The sequence below is a fragment of the Microcebus murinus genome, chromosome 5 (assembly GCF_040939455.1).
Source record: "Microcebus murinus isolate Inina chromosome 5, M.murinus_Inina_mat1.0, whole genome shotgun sequence".
Lineage (NCBI taxonomy): Eukaryota > Metazoa > Chordata > Mammalia > Primates > Cheirogaleidae > Microcebus > Microcebus murinus.
In genome coordinates this window covers 51,115,204-51,143,081 of record NC_134108.1, presented here as the reverse complement: position 1 = coordinate 51,143,081, position 27,878 = coordinate 51,115,204, and the positions used below count along the sequence as shown (strand labels likewise).

General features: G+C 43.8%; 1 protein-coding gene across 4 annotated transcripts; it reads left to right on the top strand.

Moving 5' to 3' along the window:
* Positions 1-27,878, top strand: MTRES1 (mitochondrial transcription rescue factor 1). 4 transcript variants are annotated; one of them, XM_076003084.1, is made up of 6 exons: positions 1-81; positions 7,505-7,989; positions 10,037-10,109; positions 15,237-15,402; positions 19,172-19,245; positions 27,281-27,878. In XM_076003084.1, the coding sequence occupies exons 2-5, from the start codon at positions 7,517-7,519 to the stop codon at positions 19,225-19,227; spliced, it is 768 nt and encodes a 255-aa protein (XP_075859199.1). In that variant the 5' UTR covers positions 1-81; positions 7,505-7,516; the 3' UTR covers positions 19,228-19,245; positions 27,281-27,878. The 4 variants fall into 4 exon arrangements, with proteins under 4 accessions (XP_075859199.1, XP_075859201.1, XP_012608685.1 ...); XM_076003085.1 differs by lacking the exon at positions 1-81 and adding an exon at positions 103-208; XM_076003086.1 differs by lacking the exon at positions 19,172-19,245.

Here is a 27,878-nt window from a genome sequence, read left to right as displayed (position 1 = left end):
AGGGGCGGGGCCGGGGGCGGGGCGACCAGAGGCCTGTAGACGGCGCGGCCGCGGGGAGCCACGAGAGACCCTGTGGTCCAGGTGAGTGCGCCCCTGCCGGCGCGCCGCGACGCGCCTGGGCCCTCGCCCCTCTGCTGCCTCGTCCCGCGCTCCTGTGGAACTGGAGCGGGAGCCCCTCCGCCCGCCCACTCCCCTGCCCGGTCTCCGCGTGAGTCCCCGTGGTCCTGCCGAGCCCCGCCAGCCTTGGGACGCCCCCGCAGGGGCTGTGGGGAGTGGGTGGGGTAAGGCTGGCTGTCCCTGGGCCCAGTCGCTTCTGCTGGCTCCCGACGCAGGCTGGGAACACTGAGATGTAGCTGTCCGGTTTCCTTTGACCTTGGGGAGCCGGGAAGGTGCGCGGCCCGCCAGGGTGGGGAGGGAGCGAGGGGAACCCGACCCTGCCTCGGGCCGCCAGCCTCTGGGGTCTGCAGAAGGAAGGGGGATTTGGCAGCAATAGGCCGCAAAGCGTTTAGACCAAGTTCTGCATCTTACGGAGCAGTGGACAGGCTCAGGAACGGGAAGCGGTTCCCAGCGTCAAGCAGGTCAAGGACAGCCTTGTCTCTGTATCCCAGACATGGCTTTTCTGACAGTCTTCCGTTATTTTGTGCCTCTCCTGAAGATAATCATCCAAGGCCTCCTGTGGGCTGCTGGTCGTGATCAGCCCCCTAGGCATAGTCTTACTACTGCCACAGACATCTTTCAAATTGCACTCTTACCACTTCCGAACTTAAGGTCTTTTGATAGCTCCGGTGCTGTCTGGGTCAGGTCCACACTTGGATGTACAAGAGCCTTGGAGATCTAGCTCCTTGCCCATCAGTCCAGTTTTGTCTGTTTCGTGGTTCATTCTCGTGCATCAGTCCTGAGCTACTTTCATGCCACAAGTTGTTGTGGTTTTTTTTGAGACAGAGTCTCACTCTGTTGCCCAGGCTAGAGTGTCAGCCTCGCTCACAGCAACCTCCAACTCCTGGGTTCAAGCGATCCTCCTGCCTCAGCCTCCCGAGTAGCTGGAACTACAGGCATGCGCCACTATGCCCTACTAATTTTTTCTATATATTTTTAGTTGTCCAGCTAATTTCTTTCTATTTTTATTAGAGACCAGGTCTTGCTCTTACTCAGGCTGGTTTTGAACTCCTGACTTCGAACAATCCTCCCACCCCGGCCTCCCAGTGCTAGGATTACAGCCGTGAGCCACCGCACCCAGCCCACAAGTTTTTAATCACTTAACATGTGCTAGACACTACTCTGGGCACTGGGAGTTCACAGAGGAAGAAAATATGAAGATTCCTACTCTTAGGGAATTTGTAATCTAGTGGGGGAAACAGGCAAACAAAACACCCAGTAAATTGTGTAATATGATAGCAGGTAGTAAATGCTATGGGGAAAAGAAAGTAAAGCAGGGTAAGGGGGATTTAGAGGACAAGATGGAGTTAATAAATAGAGTTGGAATGGGTAGGCCTCATTGAGGTGATGTTTGATTTAAGACTCGAAGGAAATACAGAGTTCCCCAAGTGGATTTCTGGGGTAAGAGTGTTATTCCAGGCACAGCTGGAACAAAGGTCCCTACCCAGAAATGTGCCTGTGTGAGAGGAGCACAAAGGAAGCCAGTGTGGCTGGAGCTGAGTGAGCAAGGATGATTTTGGAGATGAAATGGGGAAGCCAAATCATGTAGTGTCTGTGGACCATGGTAGGGACTTTGCTTTTCTCTGAGTGCTTTTGTAGGGTTTAGAGCAAAGGAGTGACAACATGTAAATTACTTTTTAAAATATTCACTCTTGTTGCTCTGTGGAGAACAGTGTAACAGCCTTTGTGGCAACCCTTGTTATAGATGATGGTGGCCTGAATCTGTGGTAGCAGTGGAAGTGGCGAGACTCTGGACATGTTTTGAAAATACAGCCAACATGATTTTCTGACAGATATGGATATGCAGGATAGGATCAAGAATGATGAGCTTTTGTTCTCAGCAATTAGAAAGATGGGGCTACCATTAACTGAGATGTGGAAGGCTGCAGGTAGAGCAGGTTTGGGGTTGGAGCTGTATCAGGAGTTTGCTTTTGGGCCAATTAAGTTTGAGGTGCCTATTATGCACCCACATGGAGATGTCAAATGGGTAGTTGGATGTTGGGTGTCCCCAGGTTTGTTGACTAAGAGAACTCACAGACAGAACTCAACATATAATCATACTCATGGCTGTGATTTATTACAGCAAAAGGATACAGAGCAAAACAACCAAAGGGAAAAGGTGCATGGGACAAAGTCTGGAGGAAACCAGGCACAGTCTTTTAAGATTCCTCTCCCAGTGGAGTCACATAATGCTTAATTTCTCCAGCAACAAATTGTGACAAGACATGTGAGATGTCTATTAGGAAAGCTCATTAGACACTAAGTGCCCCAGGCTTTTATTGGAGGCTAATCATGTAGACACCCTCTGCCTAGAACTTAACAAAATTTCAGACTCCTAGAAAGCAAGGAGATATTCAGCATAAAAGCACATTGTTTGTACAAACAGTTTTAGGATAGCAAGCCACTCCTATCAGCTCTGGGAATGGTGCGAAATGGAGTAAGTCCAATTTCCCAGACACCAAGCAAGGGCCAACCTTGCAAGCAAGCTTTCCTAAGGATGGCAATCTCAGGCCTGCTTTGTTAACTCTTTTCTTCACAAGTCTGGAATTTGGGAGAAGGTTCTGGAATGGGGATATAAATCAGAGTTGGCCTATAAGTACAATTTGAAGCCATGGAAATGTCTGGTGTCTTGATAATGAATTTGTCAAAACTAGTGCACTTAGGAGCTGAGCTGGATGAAGCGAATGTAGAAGAGACGAGGATCAAAGACTGAGTCTGTGGGCCCTCCAGCATTAAGATGTCAGGGAAGAAGAGAAGGAAGCAGCAGAGAAGTCTTGAGAAGTCATAGCATGGGAGAGGTAGGAAGAAAACCAAGAGTAAGGTGTCCTGGAAGCTGAGTGAAAAGGAGGGGAGTGATCAGTTTTCTCAAGTGCTGCTGAGACATTAAATAAGATGAGTACTAACAAATGATCTTTTGGATTTAGAAAATCAAAGGAGAGAAATTGAGAGTATAGACAACACTTTTGAGAAGTTTTGTAAAGAGGAGCAAGAAAAGAGGTAGTACCTGGGAGGTAGTAGAGTTAAGAGGATTATTTATTCGCTTGCTTTTGAATGAGAGAAAAATAACAGTGGATGTTTATTCCAACAGCTAATGGAATAGTCCATTAGAAAGCAAAAAAAAAAAAAAAAAAATCACTGTTGTAACTTGCTGTTTCCCCATACATAGGTCAGTTTCAGGTCACCTTCGTTATCAGGACTCTCCAGAGGCATCCATGCTCTGGGCTTCAGCTTGTCTAGGGTCCAAGTCTGTGAACCTGCTTTCACTTGTGTTTTCTGACAGCAAGTTTCCCACGTTCTGGTTAGATGGCAGTTTCTTTAGTATACGGCTGTGTGTTTTATACCTGCGCCTAGCCAGGCACTTGACATATGTAGGCAAATGAGTGCAGGTGGATGTAGTAATTGGGTAGAATGCTCATTTCATGTCTAGAAAATGAATCTGCAGCTATTTGCTGGTTTTGTATGTGCTGAGCAGATTGGGGGTGAGAGTGAAGAATAGGGCATAATCTATGCCCTGTCACTACTACCCTTAAGGTTTGGGAGATGAGAACAGTCCACCTGAATTAATTAGAAAGTCACAAAAGACAGCTTTGGTGTGACCAGAGTCTGGGAGAGGGCATGTGATGCATGGGTTGGTGGAGGAGGAGAGTGGGGCTTGTGTGGAGTCTGGAAGAAGGGGGGGTCATGCCAAGAGGACAGAAACTGTTTCAATAGTAGAATCATCCCCCCCACACACACACACAAATAAACAAACTGTAAGGAACTCAGTATTCAACAGCACTGCTTCAAGTGAAGAGTTAGCTTCCTCCTCAGGTACCCCCACTCTCAAGTTGGGGGGCACTCCTATAACCAGTTTCAAAGTTCTGGGGCAGAACCTAGGTTCTCAAATGCCTCCTTTGTGGCCCTGAGGGTCCACTGCTAACATCTACAAATGGTCTTCATGTCCAGCAAAAATTAGGTTAGTGTTTTCTCAGTTTTATGTTTTTTACAAATTTTATGTAAACTTCCAGCATTTGCCAGTGTTTGCCAGCTAGAAAGGGAAGACAAAGAGAGGTAGCTAATAAACACAAAGGTAATACTTGGCTTGACATTTTGGTATGTTTGTTGTATTTACATGTGAATATGATTTTAAATAGCTATTTTTGCTAGTAAAGGTTTTCTAATGTGGGTAAACATAACTATTGCTGAGTTATATCTATGTTGCAGAGAGCAACATCATATCCAGGCATTCCTCAAAGGAAACATTGGTGTGGTATAAAACTAGGACTTTGGATGGGGAATGTGGACACCCAGGGACTAATATAGAGACAGGACTTCCCACCCCTAGCTATAGGCACTTCCCTCCCTCCCCCAGGGTGTCTCTTAGGATTTCTTCTGTGACAGTTCTTGCCACTCCTACCCCTGAAATTCTATTATTTTTGGTATTGCGGTAGGTGAAAGTTAGCTTTTGGTCAAGAAAAAATGAGAAAATAAATGTAATGGTATGGCAGAGCACTGAACTTAGAGTCAAGAGACTGACTGGCAACCCTCAGCTTTGGAGTTAGGGTGCCTCTGGGTTCAAGTGCAGTTAGTAACTGTGTGCCCCTGTAACTAAGATGGGCTTGTTAGAAGGAGTAAATGAGTTAATATGTGTAGAGCAGTGCCTGACCCTAAAAACTATAATCCTTGAGAAAACTTGACATTGGAATCCCAGCTCTGTCATTTTGTAGCTCTGTGACTTAGCAGTTTCTGAAGTTGCCCCAAATCTCATTTGCACTTATCCGCAGAACGAGGGACCTGCACAGAGTCATCCCTGAGAGGCTGCCATTTCATCTCTCCGGACACATGTGGCTCTGGGAGGGAGTATTGTTAATTGGGTGGAACATGCAGCCAGATCCTAAGCTCTGAGGCCTACATATGTCCTTTGGCATCATAGCTAATAGCAAAACTAACTTGCTAGGATCACCTGGACCAGTGTTTTCAAACTTTTCTGCAGTTATCCACAGTAAACACATTTTACATGGTGAGCCAGTGTGTATGCTTAATTGTAACAAAAGTTTCATGAAGCAGTATTTACTCTTGCTCTAAGTGATACACTGTAATATTTTCTATATTCTTCAGTTCTAGTTTTTAAAAAGTAAAAATTTTAATAATGAATCTAGAATTTAGGGCCAACACAGACTTCTAAAGCTGTCGATAGAGAGCTCTGACCACTTATGGCTAACCTTCCTGTATGTTTTGTGTGTGTGGGAAGGTATGAGAGGCTCTGCTTGTGAGTGAATTATTCTTCTTAAAATTTTACACTGTGAAGGATCTATGCCAAAATATTGACAGTGGTTATAGTAGAGCGAGTTATGGGTGGTTTGAATTTTTCAAATATTTTTTCAAATTCTCTCCAGTGAAAATATGCTTAGTTGTGACTTTTTGGGGAGCATCTAATATAAATATATTTTTAATGCCCCTGATATTCAGATAGTCTACTGGTTCCCAGCACTGGGCCACAGGCCTGTACCAATCTGGTAAAGTTTTCCCAGATCCTTAGTGGGAAAAAGAAAACAACAGTTGGCTTATAATGCTAAATTTATTCAATTTAAAGAAGTTTAATTCTGAGATTATGTCCTCTTTGGTCATTGAAATTTTTTTTTTAAGTCCACCATGAGGTTCCTTTAAAATATTTTTTTTTTATTGTGGTGATCAATGAAATACAAAATCTGGGAACTGTTGAAATATGCTGTTTTCTTCCTTTATTCCTGAGTGTGTAAAATTTAAGTTTCTTTGTATTAATAAGTATTCATTCTCTATTAAATTAGAATATGTGTAAAAGTAGTTTTTGGCAACATTTATCTTGAGGATACTTCAAGTAGATTCTAGAAATTATTTTAGAGTACTCTGTGGATTTTATAGTTGAAAAACAGTCCTTAAATTGAATCTGCCTTATTTCTCTGTTAAGATTTAGACTGGAGTCCCAACAGTGGTGAAGTAATAAGAGTTGAGCTTTTGTTGTCTGTTCATTCATGCCAGGAATATAAAGCCTAAAATGTAAGTTAGAAATAGGTCTGTGTTTTTGAGTGTGCCATACAGATAACTGCTGTTGTCTGCTTTGTGATTAATGGAAAGTAGGAAGAAAAAATCATGAGAATCATCTTCAAAGAAATCAGTGTTAAGGTATAACCTTGACAGAAAGGAAAGTCATTTGCTGACTCAAGGTAGGAAGATACTGACTATATGGAAACCCTTTTCTTATTACCAAATCCTGGTTTCTAAAACCATATTATACTTGAGGAAGTCTACCACCATCATAATAAGATGGTTTCTGCTGCATTTGAGGTAACTATAAGAATTGATTGCTCCCTGGCATGTTAGCACCTCAGTGCCTCAAAAAATAATTACCTAGTTTATCTCCAGGGTCTCAAGGCCACTGCTCTGCTAGCCAATAACTCAATTGAACAGTGGGAAAGAGATATAAAAGGAGGTAAAATGCAGATCTGGTCCAATTTGCTCATTCTTAACTCTGATTTGCTGTGGTTGGAAGTTGAAATAAAGTTTGGAGATTCACTCTGGGCTTTTTTGTTTGTTTGTTTTTGTTTTGAGACAGAGTCTTGCTTTGTTGCCCAGGCTAGAGTGAGTGCCGTGGCATCAGCCTCACACACAGCAACCTCAATCTCCTGGGCTCAAGCAATCCTTCTGCCTCAGCCTCCCGAGTAGCTGGGACTACAGGCATGCACCACCATGCCTGGCTAATTTTTTCTATATATATTAGTTGGCCAATTAATTTCTTTCTATTTATAGTAGAAATGGGGTCTCGCTCTTGCTCAGGCTGGTTTCGAACTCCTGACTTGGAGCAATCTGCCTGCCATGGCCTCCCAGAATGCTAGGATTACAGGCATGAGCCACCGCGCCTAGCCCTCACTCTGGGTTTTATGAAGTCATGATCTGGTGTCCTTCCTTGGCAAAGTCAGTGTTGTAAGGATGTAATTTAGGTTAATAAACAGTCTTACAGTCTTCTCTCCAGATGTTTTCTTTTTTTTTCTTTTTTAACAAGTCAGTGAGAACTAGTGATATTTTTCAGTAGCAATCAATACCCAAAGCTATTGAGAGGAAGGAAAAAAGTAAAACCAGTGCCTTCACACATATTAGTATCTCACTGGACCCTCACGACAACAACCCTAGTGAGCCAATAAGCATGTTAATTGCAGCTAGAAGACTCACCATGCCATAGTGTATGGCCCTTGGTACCTGCAGACCCATATGGCTTTTTGTAGGGGAGCATAAGTACAGTACTAGATATAAAATGTTCATGGTGTGTATGGTTTATGTTGTAAGAATGCCATACTGCACTTGTGAGATAAAACTGATTTATTATCTGTTTCAGGTTATATGCACCATGGCTATCACTAATGTCAGATTGCTTGATGGTATTTTAAGAAAGCCAGAAGCCTGGATTGGACTCTGGGGTGTGCTCCGACGGACACCTTCTTCACATAAACTCTGTACTTCCTGGAATCAATACTTGTATTTTTCAAGTACTGAGTTAAATGCATCAAATTATAAAACATTTTTCCATAATATTTTTTCACTGAGACTGCCAGGGCTTTTAATATCTCCAGAATATGTTTTTCCATTTTCCATAAGACTCAAAGGTAATATAAGCTCTAAAAAATCCACTAAAAAGTCTCCACAAAAAGTAGAAGATGAAGAGGACTCTGACGCAGAGGAGGATGACAACGAAATGAGTGAGATGGAAGAGGAGCTTGAGGATGACCCTAGTGTGGTCAAAGACTATAAAGACTTGGAAAAAGTAGTGCCATCTTTTCGGTATGATGTCATCCTGAAGACGGGCCTAGATGTTGGGAGAAAGTGAGTACGATATGCATTTTATTATATAATAAATTCACTTGTAGTATTGTTATTTTAATGCAGCATTAACAAATCACTCTGCCCACATTGTGGTGAAGAATAACTAGAGATGAAAAGACCTTATAGGTAACCTGTTTCAATTATTTCATTTTTATAGATGAGAAAACTGATTTCCAAAGGAGTCAGGTGACTGCCTGCAAATCCTATGTATCATATTATTTCCTTGAACCTAAGACACAGTTGACTATAAGATGAGCCACTGATTTAATAACAGCTTCTTGGGGAGAAAAGGACTCACCATATTAGATGTATATTGCAAGCATAAAATGCACCCGAATTTCACAAATGCTACAATGTGAGAAAGTACCTCTTAGAATTAACAGAAGGAATATGAGGTGGTGGTTAAGAATGCAGGCTTTGGAGCCATAGTACTGGGGTTTCATTCCTGGTTCTGGGTGTGTCTTTGGGCAAGTCACTTAAACTCTGTGTCTGTTTCCTCATCTGTAAAATGAGGATAATAACCTATTTTTGAGGGTGGATTCTAGGATTAAATGAGTATATATCGATCTAAAGCACTTTAAACAGTGTGTGGCACATTGTAGGTACTACATATATTGGCTATTATGAAGACAATACTGTGTGTTCATATATAATAGAGGTATTAAGTGTAACTTTTAAGATTTCTTTAATGTTCTCATTCTCTCTCTGGTAGACTAATTATATAAGAATAGTGACCTTCATTGTTCATTCCTTTAAGCAATTGGTATGTACATACTGCATACAAAGTAAGAATTGTGGTATGAATAAGTGCAGAGATTTCCTTGTGTGATTTGTATCTTTACAACCAAAACAAATTTTTTAATCTGTGAAGTTTAAGAGATCCATAAGGACTTTGAGTCATAGACCCCCCGCTTTTGGCATCAGGATTTGGTGAATGTTCTCTAAAATCTCATAAACTCATAAGAGGATCTCTCCTGTCTGAAGAGTAGCAGCTGCTGCTACTATTATTAAGCTGAACCCTAAATGATACTCACCTAGAGTCAGAGATCATCAAAAGGGAAGGGCACTGATTTTTGTCTGTATCCTCCCCCTCCCACCCATCTAGTTGCCCAGTGACTTAAACTCAGAGAGATCAGCAACTGTCAGATTGAAATTTCTCCAACCTTAGTACAGACTGGCAGAGGGTTTCTTAATGGGCCTTGCCATGTGTGTGTTGCCTGGTTCTTCTCTTAGAGCACAGAGCAGGTATCTGAGGGGAAGGGAATGCCCACTCACTTTGGCAGTCATGAGTCACCACAGCCTGGCCATGCAGTTTCTGCGCTGGGAATCAGGTGGAGCACCCAGCCCCTGTGCTGAGTGGGACTTAATGTACATGCCAGACCCCCTTAAAGCCCCATCTAAACTAACTTGCCCAGTGGTGCTAGCAAATCTTGGCAGCAGTTCAGCATCTATTCAGAAGTGTCCTTTGTTCTCCCTGTTTTAGATACCTGCTGGGGCAATTGACTTTCACTGTCCTGGTGCCCAAAATGGAGACTTTGTGGAGAGTCACTGTCAAAATAAGCATTAATAGCAAATGTTTTTCTCAAACTTGTATATAGTTGACCCTTGAACAACATGGGGATTAAGAGTACCACCCCTTCCCCCCATACAGTCAAAAAAGCCATGCATAACTTTTGACTCCCTCAGAACTTAACTACTGTGGACCACAAGCCTTACTGATAATAAACAGTCAATTGACACATATTTTTATGTGTAATATATTTTCTTACTATAAAGTAAGCTAGAGAAAAGAATGTTAAAAATCATAAGGAAGAGAAAACATTTACTTTTAAGTGGAAGTGGATCATCATGGAGGTCTTCATCCTCCTCGTTTTCATTTTGAGTAGGCTGAGGAGGGGTTGGTCTTCATGTCTGAGGGTGTCAGAGGAGGAAAAAAATCCACATATGAGTGGACCTGTACGGTTCAACCCACATCGTTCAAGGGTCAGTTGTAATCGGCTTTAATATATTTCTGTGTTTTAAAGCACTTTGCCCTTTTTTTTAATAGCAAAGTGGAAGATGCATTCTACAAAGGTGAATTGAGGCTGAATGGGGAAAAATTATGGAAGAAAAGCAGAACGGTAAGATATTAAATCTATAATGAGAGCCAAATATTTTTATCTGTTGCTCTAACAGTACTCATTTAAAATGCTGCCCCAAATTTCCCCTCACACTGCTTACCTTCTCTGAGGTCCTCTGTGGTCCTGGTCAACCTGGTGGGAATCAACAATAGGCTTTAGTCACATAGGCCCCTTGCACTTTTGCAATCTTAATGACCTTGTGATGAAGTTTCCCTCTTTTCTTTAAAATTTTAGGATAAACCACTATCGGGACTGACAAAAATCCATTAATTAATGTCATTAATGTTAGCCCCCATGGAATCAGGATAAGCAGATTACAAAGCTGGGTGTGGTGGCGCATGCCTGTAATCCCAGTACTTTGGGAGGCTGAGACAGGAGGATTGCTTGAGCTCTGGAGTTCGAGGCTGCAGTGAGTTCACTATACAATAGTGAATTACGCTATTGTACTCTAGCCTGGGTGACAGAGCAAGACCCCCTCTCAAAAAAAAAAAAAGATTACAAAGAAACATTTGATCCATGTAGAGGTGGTCTTTGAGCACCTGGTATTATCTGAGCAGATGTGTAATTTTATTCAGCTCAGGAGGACTAACTGAGCACTTGGAAGATGCAGTGCTCTGTGTGCAGGGCAACTATCAAAAAGAAAGTTATGTATTTTCTGACAATCCCATAATCAATATTGTTGAGTAAAAGAAGTCAGTTACAAGAAAATGTATTTCCGGGATCCACTTTTATAACAATAAGTCATATATAAGAATTTTGTTAAAAATATATCTTTGTCCAGACACAGTGACTCACGTCTGTAATCCCAGCACTTTGGGAGGCCAGGGCAGGAGGATCACTTGAGGCCAGGAGTTCAAGACCAGCCTGGGCAACATAAACCTTATTTCTACAAAAAAATTTTAAAAATTAGCTAGGTGTGGTGACATGTACCTGCCATCCTAGCTACTTGGGAGGCTGAGGTGGGAGGATTGCTTGAGCCCAGGAGTCCAGGGCTGCTGTGAGCTATGATCGTGCCACTCTAGCTTGGGTGACAAAGCTAGACTCTGTCTCAAAAACATATATAGGCCAGGCACGCTGGCTCACACCTGTAATCGTAGCTCTCTGGGAGGCTGAGGCAGGAGGATCGCTCAAGGTCAGGAGTTCGAAACCAGCCTTAGCAAGAGTGAGACCCCATCTCTACTAGAAATAGAAAGAAATTAATTGGCCAACTAAAAATATATAGAAAAAATTAGCCAGGCATGGTGGCACATACCTGTAGTCCCAGTTACTTGGGAGGCTGAGGTAGAAGGATCACTCGAGCCCAGGAGTTTGAGGTTGCTGTGAGCTAGGCTGACACCATGGCACTCTAGCCTGGGCAACAGAGTGAGACTTTGTCTCAAAAAGCCCCACAAAAAACATATAGGGGGGTGTGTCTGTATAAATACTTTTTTTTTTGGTAAAAAATACATATATGCATACATTTGGAATTAAAAATATTACTATTAATATTTATCTTTGAGTGGGGCATTATGGGTTATATTAATTTTCTTCGTGCTTTTCTATTTTCTGATTTCTTACCATGAATATGTATCATTTTCATAATTGGAAATAACTGATAGTAAAAGTTAACAAAACACAATAAAAAGAGGTATAACACAAAGACCCTTAAAAAGTTTGAAAGACATATAAGGTATTAGAAGACATAATCTAACTCTTAGTGTCCAGGAAACTAGTGTTCCAGAGAAGCGAGACACACTTTTGGAGGTTTTTATTTCATCATCTTTCATTCAAGTCACAAGGCCCAGGTGATCCCTTTGACAGCTGTTGAGTGAGGAGGTTCAAACGCAGCTGTGAGCCATTGCTCAGTGAGTGAGCTGCTCAAAGTCAGGTGCTCCACATAGGTGCTTCTCCCTTAACTGCTTTTTTCTGCCTCTAGTCTGCCCTCCTCAGCCACATCATTCCACAGACCAGGATCTGTTCTTGGAGTAAGGAATGACTGCTCCCTGAACACTTGTCTCTGCTGGGGCCGATTTATAAACCCCGCAGGTCTATTTCTTCCCCCCCTTGCTTTGAGATACTGTTAACTACAGCCTAATTGCTGCTGCTTCGTTCCGTCTTGGGTGTTCTGTTGTTGCCAGCCTTCCAGATTTCTCCTGAGGGTCAGCAAAGGAAGGGGCCATATTAACACTTGGCTGCCTTGTTACTAGGAGGCTTGGTAGCCATAGAAACTGTGGCTAACTGGAGATTTGAAATGTAGATATTGGGAACAGTCCCTAATCCCAGGCAGTTTTGCTTTGTGTCTGTTGAAGGACAGGGCCTTGGAGGGGAATAAAGAATGCCTCTCCCTCCTGGGCCTGCCCTGTGGAGTCTGTGCCTGGCTGCCTGCAGCTGAGCAAAGCTTTTCTGTGGGCTGCAAACCAGGTGGGGCCCAAAGTGTGGTAGGTGCTGGGTAACTGCTGACTTAAACAGTGGGTATGTGGAGCCCAAGTATAGGGATTGAATCCTCCCTAAACTCATCTGTGCCTGGGATCAGCTGGGAAACAGAAAAATACCCCTTCCCTATTCTCTGCCCTAGAAAGAAGCTCCAAAAGAATTTGCTTTTGAGCCACACACTAGCCTTCTCTTTATTTATTTTTTGAGACAGAGTCTTGCTCTGTTGTCCGGGCTAGAGTGTCGTGGCATCAGCCTAGCTCACAGCAACCTCAGACTCCTGGGCTCAAGTGATCCTCCTGCCTCAGCCTCCCAAGTAGCTGGGACTACAGTCATGCACCATGACGGCCAGCTGATTTTTTTCTATTTTTAATTGCCTGGCTAATTTCTATCTATATATATATATATTTTTTTTTTTTTTAGTAGGCGTGACCCTCTGGCCTTGACCTCCCAGAGTGCTAGGATTATAGGTGTGAGCCACTGCACTTCTGCTCTTCTTTTAAGGGGCAGATACCATGCACAGTAGATCTAGGAAAGGATACACAAGAAGGGTTGCCTTTTGTTTGTATTTTTGTTTTTTGTTTTTTGAGACAGAGTCTCGCTTTGATGCCCAGGCTAGAGTCAGTGCAGTGGCATCAGCCTAGCTCACAGCAACCTCAAACTCCTGGGCTCAAGCAATCCTGCTGCCTCAGCCTCCCGAGTAGCTGGGACTACAGGCATGCGTCACCATGCCCAGCTAATTTTTTTTTCTATATATATTAGTTGGCCAATTAATTTCTTTCTATTTCTAGTAGAGACGGGGTCTCGCTCTTGCTTAGGCTGGTTTCGAACTCCTGACCTCGAGCAATTCACCCGCCTCAGCCTCCCAGAGTGCTAGGATTATAGGCATGAGCCACTGCGCCCGGCCCTTTTCTTTGTATACCCTTTTGTATTTCTAAGTTTTGTGTCAAAAGGATATATTGCTTATTAAAGTTAATTTTAGCTAATTGCAATGGTGCATGACTATAGTCCTAGCTACTAATCAGGAGGCTGAGGCAGGAGGATCGCATGAACCCAAAGCTATAGTTTACTATGGTTGCACCTGTGAATAGCCACTGTACCTTCAGCCTGGGCAACATAGTGAGACCCCATCTCAAAAAAAATTTTAATGAAATAAAAATTAAAATAATAAAAGTTATGCCAAAAAAGGTAAAACAGTTCCCAAGCCTTGTATTTCTGGAATTTTTTTTTTTTAGTGTCCAGACACAGGCTGAGATGATCATTTTTAAAATTGAACCCAGCAGAACTATAGGAGAGTGGAACCCCCCAAATAATGCCTGTGTCAGCCCATCCTTCACACTAAGGGGAGAATCAGTCTTGATGCCTAGGTGTGATGTGGGCCTTTCTGTTTCTCAGTCCAGAGGGGGTAGTCGTTAATAAAATATGCACCTGCAGGAACTTACCATCCACCTACTCTGGGCTTCCCAGATTGACTGGTGCAGTGCTGTGGCAAGCAGGTATGCATGCCCATGTTGACTGAGTACTGGGCCTGCAGAGGTCTTGAGTGGGTAGAACAGATAGGGGCTTGCCTTGTGAGATACCATAGGGTTTTTTTTTAATGTTTCCCAGGCTAGAGTGAGTGCCGTGGCATGGCGTCAGCCTCCTATCATAGGTTTTGACAGTCTGAAGTTATGTCTGAGAAAAATTAATTGGAAAATAAGGTAAAAGTCTGCATTTGACACCATGTTTTTTTTTTTTTTTTTTGAGACAGAGTCTTGCTTTCTTGCCCAGGCTAGAGTGAGTGCTGTGGCGTCAGCCTAGCTGACAGCAACCTCAAACTCCTGGGCTTAAGCAATCCTGCTGCCTCAGCCTCCCAGGTAGCTGGGACTACAGGCATGCGCCACCATGCCTGGCTAATTTTTTCTATATTTTTAGTTGGCCAATTAATTTCTTTCTATTTTTAGTAGAGATGGGGTCTCGCTCTTGTTCAGGCTGGTCTCGAACTCCTGACCTCTAGCAATCTGCCCACCTAGGCCTCCCAGAGTGCTAGGATATAGGCGTGAGCCACCATGTGGGGCCCTGTGCCTCAGTCCTTTTAACACACTGAGGCAGCATCCAACTCTCCCCTTTTTTGTGAGTTGAGGCTTGTCTCTCTCGTTGGTTGTGTGGTATCACTGGGGCCAGCCAACACTGGGAAAGGAGTTTCTTCCATTTTCTACAGCTGATGTTGTTTCACAGTGACTAATTTCCAGTAAACTGCCTATCCCTGTTTATGTAGCTCATCTGGGTCGAAATCAAGGAGAAGCGTGTATTGGAAATTGCCTTCCCAGTGCATGTAGTTCTTGATTACTGTACTCACATAAAGATTGTGCTCTACCTCCTTTGTCTTTTGCCAGTGTTACCAAAATATTAAATGTGTCCATTCACGTACATCCTTATAGTCACCTAATCGATGTGAGTATTGGAGCTACTGCGCACAAGAACTCTCCATGGGCAGCTAGTTGTCTAGGTCTGAAGGAAGTCTGCCAGTATTGAGCCCCTGTGTTTGAGGAGCCTCCCAGTGAGGCCTTTCCATGCCGAGGCACTGGAGAGAGGTGGCACTAACAGAGAAGTCAGGATTTGTCCCACCTGCCCCTCCTCTGGATGGTGATTGCCTGGTAGAAACACAAAGCAGGAGTGTTTGCATTGGCCTGGGCTTCCCAAAATGTAATAAAGTCTCCATTTGCTTTTAACTTTCAGGTGAAAGTGGGAGATACGTTGGATCTTCTCATCGGAGACAATAAAGAAGCAGAAGCAGAGACAGTGATGCGGATTCTCCTGAAAAAAGTGTCTGAAGAGAAGACTCAAAGTGAAAAATACAGAGTGGTGTTACGACGGTGGAAGAACTTAAAGTTGCCTAAGAAGAGTATGTCTAAATAATTGGATTGCTTTTTAGTGATAATGCTGCTTTCTGGTGGTAGGGGGGCAACTTAAAAAGAGGACATTTTATTAAAATAAAGTTCTCTTACCATTTGTGGAATCTGCTGAGCCATTTTGTGGAAATTGGGATCTATGTCTTGGAGACACTTCACTTGGCCTGGGTTTCCCGCTGGGCTTGATTTGTGCTCCTTTTGACACAATGAGGACATCAGCGTAAGGGCCTTTTGCCCAGTGAGATGTGTGCTGAACTAAGCCCAGAGAGGGTTTAATGACTTGCCTGCTGTTTCCCACATAAACTACCTCAGGATCCATTGTAAAATAAACCAGCCTTGTTGTTTCTTAGTGTTTTTGTTTAAATTTTTTCCCTGTCCGGCCTGGGAGGCCAGCTTCCCTGGGCTCAGGCTTGTTAAGAGAAAACCAAGCAAAGTCAAGGTCCACCCTTCAGACAGTTAGGGGAGAAGCACTGGGACATCCCTTTCCCCCAACTGCCCTTCTGAAAGACCAACTTGGCCTCAGTTCCCTTCAGTTTGTCTTCAGAAGTCTGGATGAGTAAAGTCGTTCCAACTAATTCCAAACAGCTGGGTCGATAAACTAAGGCATCCAGAGGCTTGTTTTGTATGACTCTCAAGCTAAGAATGGTTTTTACATTTTTAAAGGGTTGTTTAAAAAAGAAATAAAGAATATACAACAGAGACTTTCTGTGGCCCACAAAGCCCGAAGTATTTACTATCTGATACTTCACAGAAAAAGGTTGATGACCCCTGATTTAGGAAAATACATACAGATTTTATCAATGAGAAATAAACCGATTATTCTGATTCTCAAGAAAGTGTTATAAAAGGGACTGAAGCCTTAAATTAGTTTGGGGCACACACATAATATACATCATCTAAGAAAGGGCATGTGCATAAATAAGTTGGTCTGTAGGTCCCCAGGAGCTATTTGCTAGCACTTGGAAGGGTCAGCTCCACTAGGAGACTTGTTAGATTGTGTCATGTCAAAAAGACTGGCTGTCTCTGATTTCTTTTATTTGCTCTCCAGGAATTCCTGAGAATCGTTAACTTACATGAAGAGAAACTTCTGTAGACCAAAGCAGTGGGATACTTGGGCCCATGAGCCTGAAAGTCTTTTCACCAGCTCATTTTTTAGAAGCCTTAGGAAAACTGATTTTTATTTTAAAGCTTAGACTCTCAGGAAGAAATAATATATACCATACAGTGTAACAGGGAATTTGTCTATTTTACCACTTGTTAATTTGGCTCTACTGAGTCATCAGTAACAATAGTATGTTTAATTTCTGTATGAGTTAGTCATAAATTTGGGAAATTAAATGTCCATACATTTTCTCCTCCCTCCTGCCTCCACTCACCATTTCTTCTCTCTCTCTCTCTGTCACTGGTGAGGGCAGCACGATCTAGTGATATGTCAGGAGTCCTGGGTTATCAGGCCCAATCCTGCCACATTAGCAAGTTGGGTTACTTTGGTCATAGTTTTACCTTAACCTCTCTGCGCCTCTGTTTCCTCACTGGCCAAATGCAGATCAGGATACCAATTGTTCTACCTTGTGTCTTTGTTTGTTTGTTTGTTTGTTTTTGAGACAGAGTGTCACTCTGTTGCCCAGGCTAGAGTGCCATGGTGTCACCATAGCTCACTGCAACCTCAAACTCCTGGGCTCAGGCAATCCTTCTGCCTCAGCCTCTGGAGTAGCTAGGACTACAGGCATGCACCACCATGCCCAGCTAATTTTTTCTACATATTTTTAGTTGGCCAGTTAATTTCTTTCTATTTTTATTTATTTTTTGAGACAGAGTCTCGCTTTGTTGCCCAGGCTAGATTGAGTGCCGTGGCGTCAGCCTAACTCACAGCAACCTCAAACTCCTGGGCTCAAGCAATCCTGCTGCCTCAGCCTCCAAGTAGCTGGGACTACAGGCATGCGCCACCATGCCCGGCTAATTTTTTCTATATATGTTGGCCAATTAATTTCTTTCTATTTATAGTAGAGACGGGGGTCTCACTCTTGCTCAGGGTAGTTTTGAACTCCTGACCTCGAGCAATCCACCCGCCTCAGTCTCCCAGAGTGCTAGGATTACAGGCATGAGCCAATTTCTTTCTATTTTTAGTAGAGATGGGGGTCTTGCTCTTGCTCATGTTGGTTTCGAACTCCTGACCTTGAGTCATCCGCCTGCCTCAGCCTCCCAGAGTGCTAGGATTACAGGCGTGAGCCACTGCGCCCGGCCTCTACCTTGTGTCTTGAAGGAGAAAACATTAAAGTGTGTTCTAAGAGGTGAGACAAGTTGACAGTAGCTACAAAGCAGGAAGGGCCATTTGAAAGGCTTTTTGAAGTTTTATTGTTATCAGTACCTCAACTTAGCTGCTTGGCAGGGTTTGACCCATTCCAAGCTTCCATTTTTTAAAAATCAGACTAAGAAAAAGACATCTGATGGCAGAGAATGTTGATTTGGTCTTAGCCCATGGCAAAAACTGATCTCTCATAGTCATCTATGCTTGGAACATTTATGGAACAGCAGAAACATAAACAATATATAAAGATTTATGAATCTCTTGTACCTTACTCATTACTTGGCCCAAATGACAGCTGTTTTTTAACGTGGTCCTAGCAAGGTCCTAGCCTCAGTGAAGATGTGATCAACATAATGTAACATAATTAAAGATTAAAGGAAAAGGCTGAGCAAGAGCAAGACCCCGTCTCTACTATAAATAGAAAGAAATTAATTGGCCAACTAATATATATAGAAAAAATTAGCCGGGCATGGTGGCGCATGCCTGTAGTCCCAGCTACTCGGGAGGCTGAGGCAGCAGGATTGCTTGAGCCCAGGAATTTTAAGGTTGCTGTGAGCTAGGCTAACGCCACTGCACTCACTCTAGCCTGGGCAACAAAGTGAGATTGTCTCAAAAAAAAAAAAAAAAAAAAGATTAAAGGAAAAATTCCTAATGCAGTGGTTCCCAACAGGGGGTGATTTTGCCCCCCTCCTCTCCAGGACATCTGGCAGTGTCTGGAGATATTTTTGGTTGTCATGACTTGAGGGGGTGCTGTGGTAATCTAGTGTGTAGAGGGATGAGGCTGAACATCCTACAATGTACAGGATGGCCCACACCACAAAGAATTGTCTGACTCAAAATATCAATAGTGTTAGTGTTTTCTCAATCTCAATAGATTGAGAAAACCTGTTCTAATAGGATGACAAGGAAGAATTGGGGTTTGTTTTGTTTGTTTTTTTAATACATAGTTCTTGCTTTCCCAAGGAAGTCTGAAAATGTTTCAAGTGTATGTTTACAATTTTAAAAGAATGAACAATTTAAAGTTATAACTTTTGGAAGAGGCCTATCCAGCCCTTTTACCAGTAATGGTAATCCTTTGAAAAGAAATAGTAAATATCTCTCCTCTAGGAAACATGATGCTAATTGCATTTCCCTGCCAAATAGCATTTACTAGCTTTCTTAGAAAATCACATAGATGGATAGGCAATAGTTTGATTATCTTTTTGGCATTTTAGGGAGAAAAAATAAACATTTGGGGAATAATTTTAAGTCATGGTTTATATGGGCAATAATCGTTGAGGAGAGAATCATAACTACTATTTTTCAAGAAACTTGAAGAAAACATGTCAGTTGGGGTAGTGGGGTGGGCTCCATGAACCTTCTAGAAGGGTGTACAGTGTGTGTCAGGCAAGTGAAAGGATGCTCTACTAACATTCTGCCTTATCTTGGTCATGTGTATTTTGGCTTTCAAAAAGTTACTGTCAAAGGATTACCAGTCAACAACTTTCCAGAGATCTCAAGGGAGCAGTGAAGAAAGTGATGAATTCTGGTGAGCAGACCCAAAGCAAATGTGTGCATCTCCATAACTGCTTTCAGTGAGTCGTGTGGGTAGCTTGAAATCAGCAAGGGGGGGCCAGGCATGGTGGCTCACGCCTGTAATCCTAGCACTCTGGGAGGCCAAGACGGGACGATGGCTCAAGGTCAGGAGTTCGAAACCAGCCTGAGCAAGAGGAAGACCCCATCTCTACTATAAATAGAAAGAAATTAATTGGCCAACTAATATATATAGAAAAAATTAGCCGGGCATGGTGGTGCATGCCTGTAGTCCCAGCTACTCTGGAGGCTGAGGCAGCAGGATTGCTTGAGCCCAGGAGTTTGAGGTTGCTGTGAGCTAGGCTGACGCCACAGCACTCACTCTAGCCTGGGCAACAAAGTGAGACTCTGTCTCAAAAAAAAAAAAAAAGAAAGAAAGAAATCAGCAAAGGGAATATTTTTACCTTGGAAATCAGCGAACACTACACATCATATTTTCTCATAGGAGAAGTTGCTAAGCATTTACCAGCACACCACTGGGAGGAATGGGGACACTACCCCTGGGAGTTTTTCCATTGGAGAACACCCTGGCACCAGTGTCCACCCTCCAAAGTCTTTGGAGTTTTTTTTTTTCCTCTCTCTTGTAGATATGTATTTCTACATATCCTCCTCCTACTACTACTTTGCCAATGATTGTAACATACTTAATGTGTATCTTTTTGTTTATATGCATTTTTTTTTTCAGAGACAGGGTCTCACTGTGTTGCCCCGGCTGGTCACAAACTCCTGGCCTTTGCTGGACACAGTGGCTCATGCCTGTAATCCTAGCACTTTGGGAGGCCAAGGGGAAAGGATTGCTTGAGGCTAGAAGTTCAAGACCAGCCTGAGCAACATAGGAAGACCTCATCTCTACAAAAAAAAATAGAAAAATTAGCCAGGTATTGTGGCAGGCACCTGTAGTCCTACCACCTCAGGAGGAACACTTGAGCCCAGGAGTTTGAGGTTGCAGTGAGTTATGATGATGCCACTACACTCTAGCTTAGGTGACACAGTGAGACCCTGTCTCAAAAAAAAAAAAAAAAAGGCCGAGTGAGGTGGCTCATGCCTGTAGCACTCTGGGAGGCCGAGGTGGGCAGATCATTTGAGCTCAGGAGTTAGAGACCAGCCTGAGCAAGAGCAAGACCACGTCTGTACTAAAAATAGAAAGAAAGTAGCTGGACAACTAAAAATATATAGAAAAAAATTAGCCAGGCATGGTGGCTCATGCCTGTAGACCCAGCTACTTGGGATGCTGAGGCAGGAGGATCGTTTGAGTACAAGAGTTTGAGGTTGCTGTGAGCTAGGCTGACGCCATGGGCACTCTAGCCCGGGCAACAGAGCAAGACTGTATCTCAAAAAAAAAAAAAACAAAAACAAAAAATTCCTGGCTTCAAGCAATCCTCCTGCCTTGGCCTCCCAAAGTGCTGGGATTATAGGCACGAGCAACTTTGCCTCGTCTGTGTGCATTCTTGTAAAATGTGTTTTGCTGTTCTGTGTATGTGTATTTTAAAGTTCACAAATGGTATTATTATATATTTCACTTTGTATCTTCTTTCACTTAGTATAGTTTTTTAAGATCCATCATGGCACTATAGGTACATCTGATCCATTGCTTCTCACTGCTCCATGATAAAGACCAAAATTGTATTACTCATTTTTGCCTACCCACTTCCCAGTGACATGTCCCAGACTACCCAGCTCCCCTCACCACAAATAACACAGCGCTGCTTACTCGCCAGGATGGTTGCACCAGCTGCCCTCCCACCAGCACCACCCGAGAGCACCTGTAGACCCATTGCCTCACTTAGCCCCTTGCACTACCCAGCTTTCTAATGTTTGCCAGTGTAATACAGGTATAGAGAGATTATTATTATTATTGTTGTTTTTGAGACAGAATCTCATGCTGTTGCCCTGGGTCGAGTGCAATGGCATCACTGCAACCTCAGACTCCTGGACTGAAGCGATCCTCCTGCCTCAACCTCCCATATAGCTGGGACTACAGGCGCCTACCACCACACCCAGCTAGTTTTTTCTATTTTTAGTAGAGATAGGGTCTTGCTCTTGCTCAAGGCTCAGGCTGGTCTTGAGCTCCTGAGCTCAAGAGATCCTCCCGCCTCAGCCTCCCAGAGTGCTAGGATTACAGGCGTGAGCCACTGCACCTAGCCAGAGATATTTATTTATTTATTTATTTATTTTTGAGACAGAATCTCACTTTGTTGCCCACGCTAGAGTGAGTGCTGTGGCATCAGCCTAGCTCACAGCAACCTCAAACTCCAGGGCTCAAGCAGTCCTCCTGTCTCAGCCTCCCGAGTAGTTGCGACTACAGGCATGCACCACCATGCCTGGCTAATATTTTGTATATATTAATTGGCCAATTAATTTATTTGTATTTATAGTAGAGACGGGGTCTCGCTCTTGCTCAGGCTGGTTTCGAACTCCTGAGCTCAATCTGCCCGCCTCGGCCTCCCAGAGTGCTAGGATTACAGGCATGAGCCACCTAGAGAGATTATTTTTAACATGCACTCCTTATAACTTCCTTAAATACACAAGCCCCCACAGCCTGCTACTCCTGCCTTTTGGTAGCTGCTACCACCCAATCTATTGCTTGGAATATCTTGAAGGGTGCTGAAATTGAAGGAAGATTTCTGAGACTGCCTGTTCCTATCAAATACATGCTTGCTGGCCCTTTTTTGTTTTGGAGTTTTTTTGTGGGTCATTATCAATTACAAGATTTGGTATATATATCAAAAGCAGATGGTCCTGAGGACATGGGTCCCAATACACTTCCTGATTCCATTGTAATGCACATTCCAGCTGCACCCAGTGGACCTTCCCTGAGATTCTTAAAGTTGGTGAGACCTTCCCCAAGGTAGACAAGTGAAGACCTAAAGACTGGAGTCAGGGTGGAACAACGGGTGTTTAAAATGGGCAGTTTCTGTCTAGAGGTCAGGACAGCTAATACTCATTTCTGGAGCCTCACTCAGAGAACCCTATTAGACACTTCACAGAATGTGTGCAGAATTTTCTTTAGATTGTATGGGAAATCCCTTAATCTCTTGATTCTAAGACAGACAAAACAAAAGAGGAGGCTGAAATGATAGTGGCCAAGCCTTTGGATTCAAGTGTCGCAATCAGTATCAACTACCTGAGAGAAGGCAGGCGCATTGGAGCACTACACGTGCAGAAGTATATGCCTCTTCTGCATGGGGCTGTGCCTGTGCCTGTGCTAAGGTCTTAGCCCGTCAAAACCAAGGAGCATACCTGAGAGTCTAATACCTCATGTCACAAATAGCACAAACCGAACACCAGAAAGACCAGGGCTGTTGCATTCTGCAATCAGCCCTCACAGCTTGCTTAGGAACTATGTTGTAGTCTGTGAGAAACAGGAGAGTCACCGCAGGTGAGCCTCAGGCCAGAGCACAGCCTGATTCCATCTGCAATGCCTCAGCTGTCTGCAGAGGGGAGGAGCCAAGGTTCCCTGTCTGGTTATGCCCACAGACATCTTAAAAATCTGCTTCCGGCAACAGACGTAAGGTTTTGTGCTGTTTACTACCAGAACCTTCTCACCAAGCTCAAATGGGCTTCTTAACTACTAACTAATGAGTTTGGGACGTGTTAGAATTACGGAGTAGTGCCCAGCAGATAGCTGGCCTTCCAAATGTATGAACGAACCTCCTTTAGACATAGATAATTCTTTTTTTTTTTTTGAGACAGAGTCTCACTCTGTTGCCGGGGCTAGAGTGCCGTGGCATCAGCCTAGCTCACAGTAACCTCAAACTCCTGGGCTCAAGCAATCCTTCTGCCTTAGCCTCCCAAGTAGCTGGGACTACAGGCATGCACCACCATGCCTGGCTAATTTTTTCTGTATATTTTTAGTTGACCAATTAATTTCTTTGTATTTTTAGTGAAGACGGGGTCTTCCTCTTGCTCAGGCTGGTTTCGAACTCCTGACCTTGAGTGATCTGCCTGCCTCGGCCTCCCAGAGTGCTAGGATTACAGGCCTGAGCCACCACGCCCTTACCTACTACATTCCCTATTTTCTGTGGCATTGAAAAGTTTCCTGAGTCAAATGCTCTCACTAGGGTGGATCCCGAAGCCCAGATACTATGGATCGTCAGCAAAACCCCAAGTTAAATCACCGGGACCAGTAGGCAGAGTGAGAAATTGATTTGCTGTGCACAGTGACCCACATGGCATTGCAGAAACCAAGAGTACAAACTTTGGAGTCAGCCTAACCATTGTTAAAGCCCCCAACTCTGCCACCTATATGATCTTAACCTCTGGCAGCATCGCTTTCCCCATCTGTAAAATGGGTTTCTGTGAGGATTAAATGAAATAATGTCAAGTTGCTAGTATATCCCTGACTCATTACAGGTGCTTGAAAATGGGAGCTATTATTAATAAGGAAACTCTGCAATTTAAGGACCCACAGTCACTTCTGAATCCACAGCTATCACACTGCAGGGGCTCCTGGAAGTGGGAGTTACGGCATTAAAAGCTCAGCCTCTGTCTAGGACACAGCTCACCATCAGGAATACAAAGACTATTTAGAAAAACGAATGAATTCTTACTCCTTAAAATGAAATCAACAGACAGCCCTCCCTCTGCAGAAATGCTCTGTCAAATGCCATCATATTTGGCCACCGCCCAGAATCCCTGATGCTGAAGCATTTGTAAACCTGCCTCTGCTACTTCCCACTGGCCTAAAAGCTAAGATTTAGTTTCCTAAGCTAGGATTTAATTAAAAAGCAGTTTTAGTTGAACACAATAGGAAACCACTTATTTCAGCTCAGATGTATTTCTAATAACCAGGAGAATGCTAACCCTTCAGTTTCTATAATGCACACAGCACGTTTTGAGAAGTTACTTATAGTGCAGTGGTTCTCAAGTGTGGTCCCATGTGGGAACGATGCGAGTGGGATAAAAATTATTAGGAACAGTGAACACTATTCTGGTGATGGGCACACCTAAGGCCCTGACTTAAGCATTATACAAGATATCCACATAACAAACACTTGTTCCCCCTTAATATTTTGAAATGCAAAAAAATTTTTTTGAAAAAACGTGGTCCCAGGACCATCAGCATCACCTGAGAACTTGTTAGAAATGCTGATCCCTAGGCCCCACCCTGGACCTCTGGGAGTGGGCGGGTGGCAGCAATCTGCTTTAACTCATGCCCTGGTGATTCTGATGCAGATAAACTTTGAGACCTACTGCTATAGTGCGGACGCTGCCGGAATTCCGCTCAGACCCCTGTACCAGCGCCCCACAGCTGCTAACAGCCACAGGGGCCCCTGCTGGAGCACAGCCCCTTCCCAAAGGGAGCCACCCTGCCAGGGAAGCCACACTTCCTCAGGGAAGACCTTGAGCAATGACCAACCAGGCTCTTTGCCTCGGCTGGCTCTAATGCTGCCACAATTCACGTCGTCGCAGGGCTTCCTCGTGGCTGAGAATGCGACTAGACTGCAGCAGAGACCACGGTCAGTTCCGCCTTCCCTGGTCCATCCTCCTGTCCCTGGCCCCTTCTCCTAAGGACATGCCCTCAATCAACTGCCTGCCTAAGAATCCCAGTCTTGGACCCTGCTCCTAGGGAACCCGATCTATACCAGTTACTTTCACAATTTTAAATTTACTCACAATCACCAGAACTTGTCTGTCCACAATTGCTACAGTTATTTGGAATTAGTTTAATTCTAAAACCAGCACACCTGGCCAGGCATGGTGGCTCATGCCTGTAATCCTAGCACTTTCGGAGGCCGAGGCGGGCGGATTGCTCAAGGTCAGGAGTTCGAAACCAGCCTGAGCGAGACCCCCGTCTCTACCAAAAATAGAAATAAATTAATTGACCAACTAAAAATATATATACAAAAAATTAGCGGGGCATGGTGGCGCATGCCTGTAGTCCCAGCAGTCCCAGCTACTCGGGAGGCTGAGGCAGGAGGATCGCTGAGCCCCGGAGATTGAGGTTGCTGTGAGCCAGGCTGACGGCACTCACTCTAGCCTGGGCAACAAAGTGAGACTCTGTTTCAAAAAAATAAATAAATAAATAAAACCAGCACACCTGTACCTAAGTTCATGCAAACTGGGGCTTAGAGGTGTGATTGATAGAGGCCACCACTGACTTGCAATTGTTTGGGGATCTGAATTTCAGGGGAAAGAGACCATCTTGGGTTCACCTGGACAAGAAATCTACTTCTCTCTGCATCCTTCACACAAAACAGAGATGATAACAATGATCACTACGCTGAGTTGTTTTTTTTTTTTTTTTTTGAGACAGTCTCACTTTGTTGCCCAGGCTAGAGTGAGTGCCATGGCATCAGCCTAGCTCACAGCAACCTCAAACTCCTGGGCTCAAGCAATCCTCCTGCCTCAGCTTCCCGAGTAGCTGGGACTACAGGCATGCGCCACCATGCCCAGCTAATTTTTTCTATATATATTAGTTGGCCAATTAATTTCTTTCTATTTATAGTAGAGACAGGGTCTCACTCTTGCTCAGACTGGTTTTAAACTCCTGACCTCGAGCAATCCGCCCGCTCGGCCTCCCAGAGTGCTAGGATTACAGGCGTGAGCCACCACCCCGGACGCTGAGTTTTTATGAAAATTAAATCAGATAGCATATATACCATCCAAGGCTTTAGCTTTCTTGCCTATTAACAAAGTATAACTATGGAAATTACAGGACGTTTGAAAGGATTACAAGACATCGTGGAAGCACAGTTTCTGGCAGAATGCTTGGCACATGGTCTATACTCAATGAATGTTAGGTGCCATTTCAACCAGCAGCAATGAACATTCCTTCCTTTCCCTACGACTCGCCAGGGATTTTTAGATTTATCTGGAAGCTCCCTTAAAGAGCCATTGCCTCTCACCATTCCAATGATCATGATGATTAATTTGGTGTCCAGTTCTTATGTCTGAGAACTAGATATTACAAGTACATTCTCATGTATTAAAATACTCTGTGAATTTTTTGGGTAGAAAACAAAGATACCTACAGCCAGAAGGGGCTTAAAGAATTTAGCCTTTCTTCAATTATTGCTTCAACTGGATTTAGTATTTGGGGCTCCAGCCCCCAACCAGGGCTGACCTGCCAATGAGGCTCATAGCATAGACATGTCAGTCACACAGATTTTAGGGCTATCAAATCGGCAATACGCAAACACTTACCCTAGGTAAAGTGTTCCAGTCATGAGCCACAATTTACTTTGTATCTTGTGGATCCCTGAGCAAAAAAAAAGTTTCTCTGGCAGTTTGAGACATTATTCTTACTATGAAATATTATTTAATTACTGGTAGTTAGATAAAAAGAGAAAGTGAGGGAAAACACGCATCCTTTTATTACCAGCTAATAATACATTAGTTTTGAGAAATTAAATCCCATTTGATCCAAAGTGGGGGAGAGGGGGAGGTTAGAGTGAAATGGAGGTCTGCTAGCTTTGCAGGGCTGGCCTGGCACCTGACCAGGAAAGGTAAAAAAAGGCTCAATGAGCCTCCGCTGCATGGCCAGGAAGTGGTTTGTGGAGAAGCAGACTTGGAGGATTTATCTGGCGACTTCTCAGTCATTTAGCTGTGGCCAAACTGAAAGCCTGTGTGTGAGCTGTATCCCTGACATCCAGAGTGTGGAAGCCCGAGAGGCTGACACCCCCAGACCGATCATGCTCTCCCCTGGGAGCAGGATGAGGAGGCTGCACAGAGAGACAAACAGACCAAGACACATTCTTTTCTAAGAGATCAATGCCCTAAAAAAATAAGATGTTACGAGACCACATTTTTTCTATTTTTATAACATTTTATATAACTCATAAAACAGTGCTTGTATAAAAATTCACACAAAGTTGCTAGAGAGCATACAATTTCCAAAAATGTCCTGGGTTTTTGTTACATTCAGTTTTCTAAGGATGCACTCAAATCAATGGTAAAATGCAGACATGTGATATTTCATTATCTTTGGTAAAACTATTCTCATTATTTTGTCTCCTCACAGTATTAACTCTGATATCCACTTTGTGCAGGGTCTGCTATTACTAGGATGTCAGAAAAGCATTAAGGCTGGATCTACGAGAGGCAAGTATTTCCACGTAGCAGTGACAGCCCCCGGCCCCCGCCCCCACTTCAGTGTATCCACACCGTCTAGCTACACAGCCGGGCAGGGTGACAGCGCAACGGCCTGCCATCAGCAGTCTGGAGACCCCCTCTCAAGTGGGCAAGAAGCAAAGTGGGCGGGGGAAACAGTGGAAACTGAGGCCACCTCTAGAGGAACCCAGGTGGCCACGCTGTGGTGTAGTCAGGCCAGCGACCCTCACCTTTCTGACAGCCCATCCATTCACCACTAAGTAGATCCCATAGGTTGGCTGATGATTGCAGCTGATGTGCTGCTCCTCCCCCCAGACTTAAAAGGAAAGGAAGGTTTGGGGCCAACACCAAAGGGGGAGGAGCACATGAGTGCTAATGACACTAGACACAACTTTATTCCCTGTCAAATGGTTTGTTGTCATGTAGACACAGCCAAGGTGAACTGAAGCAGGATTCCAACACTCAGTACATTCACGACTATCTTCATACATTCTTTAAAAACTTACTAACAGAGAAGATGATGAAGACTACCACCTA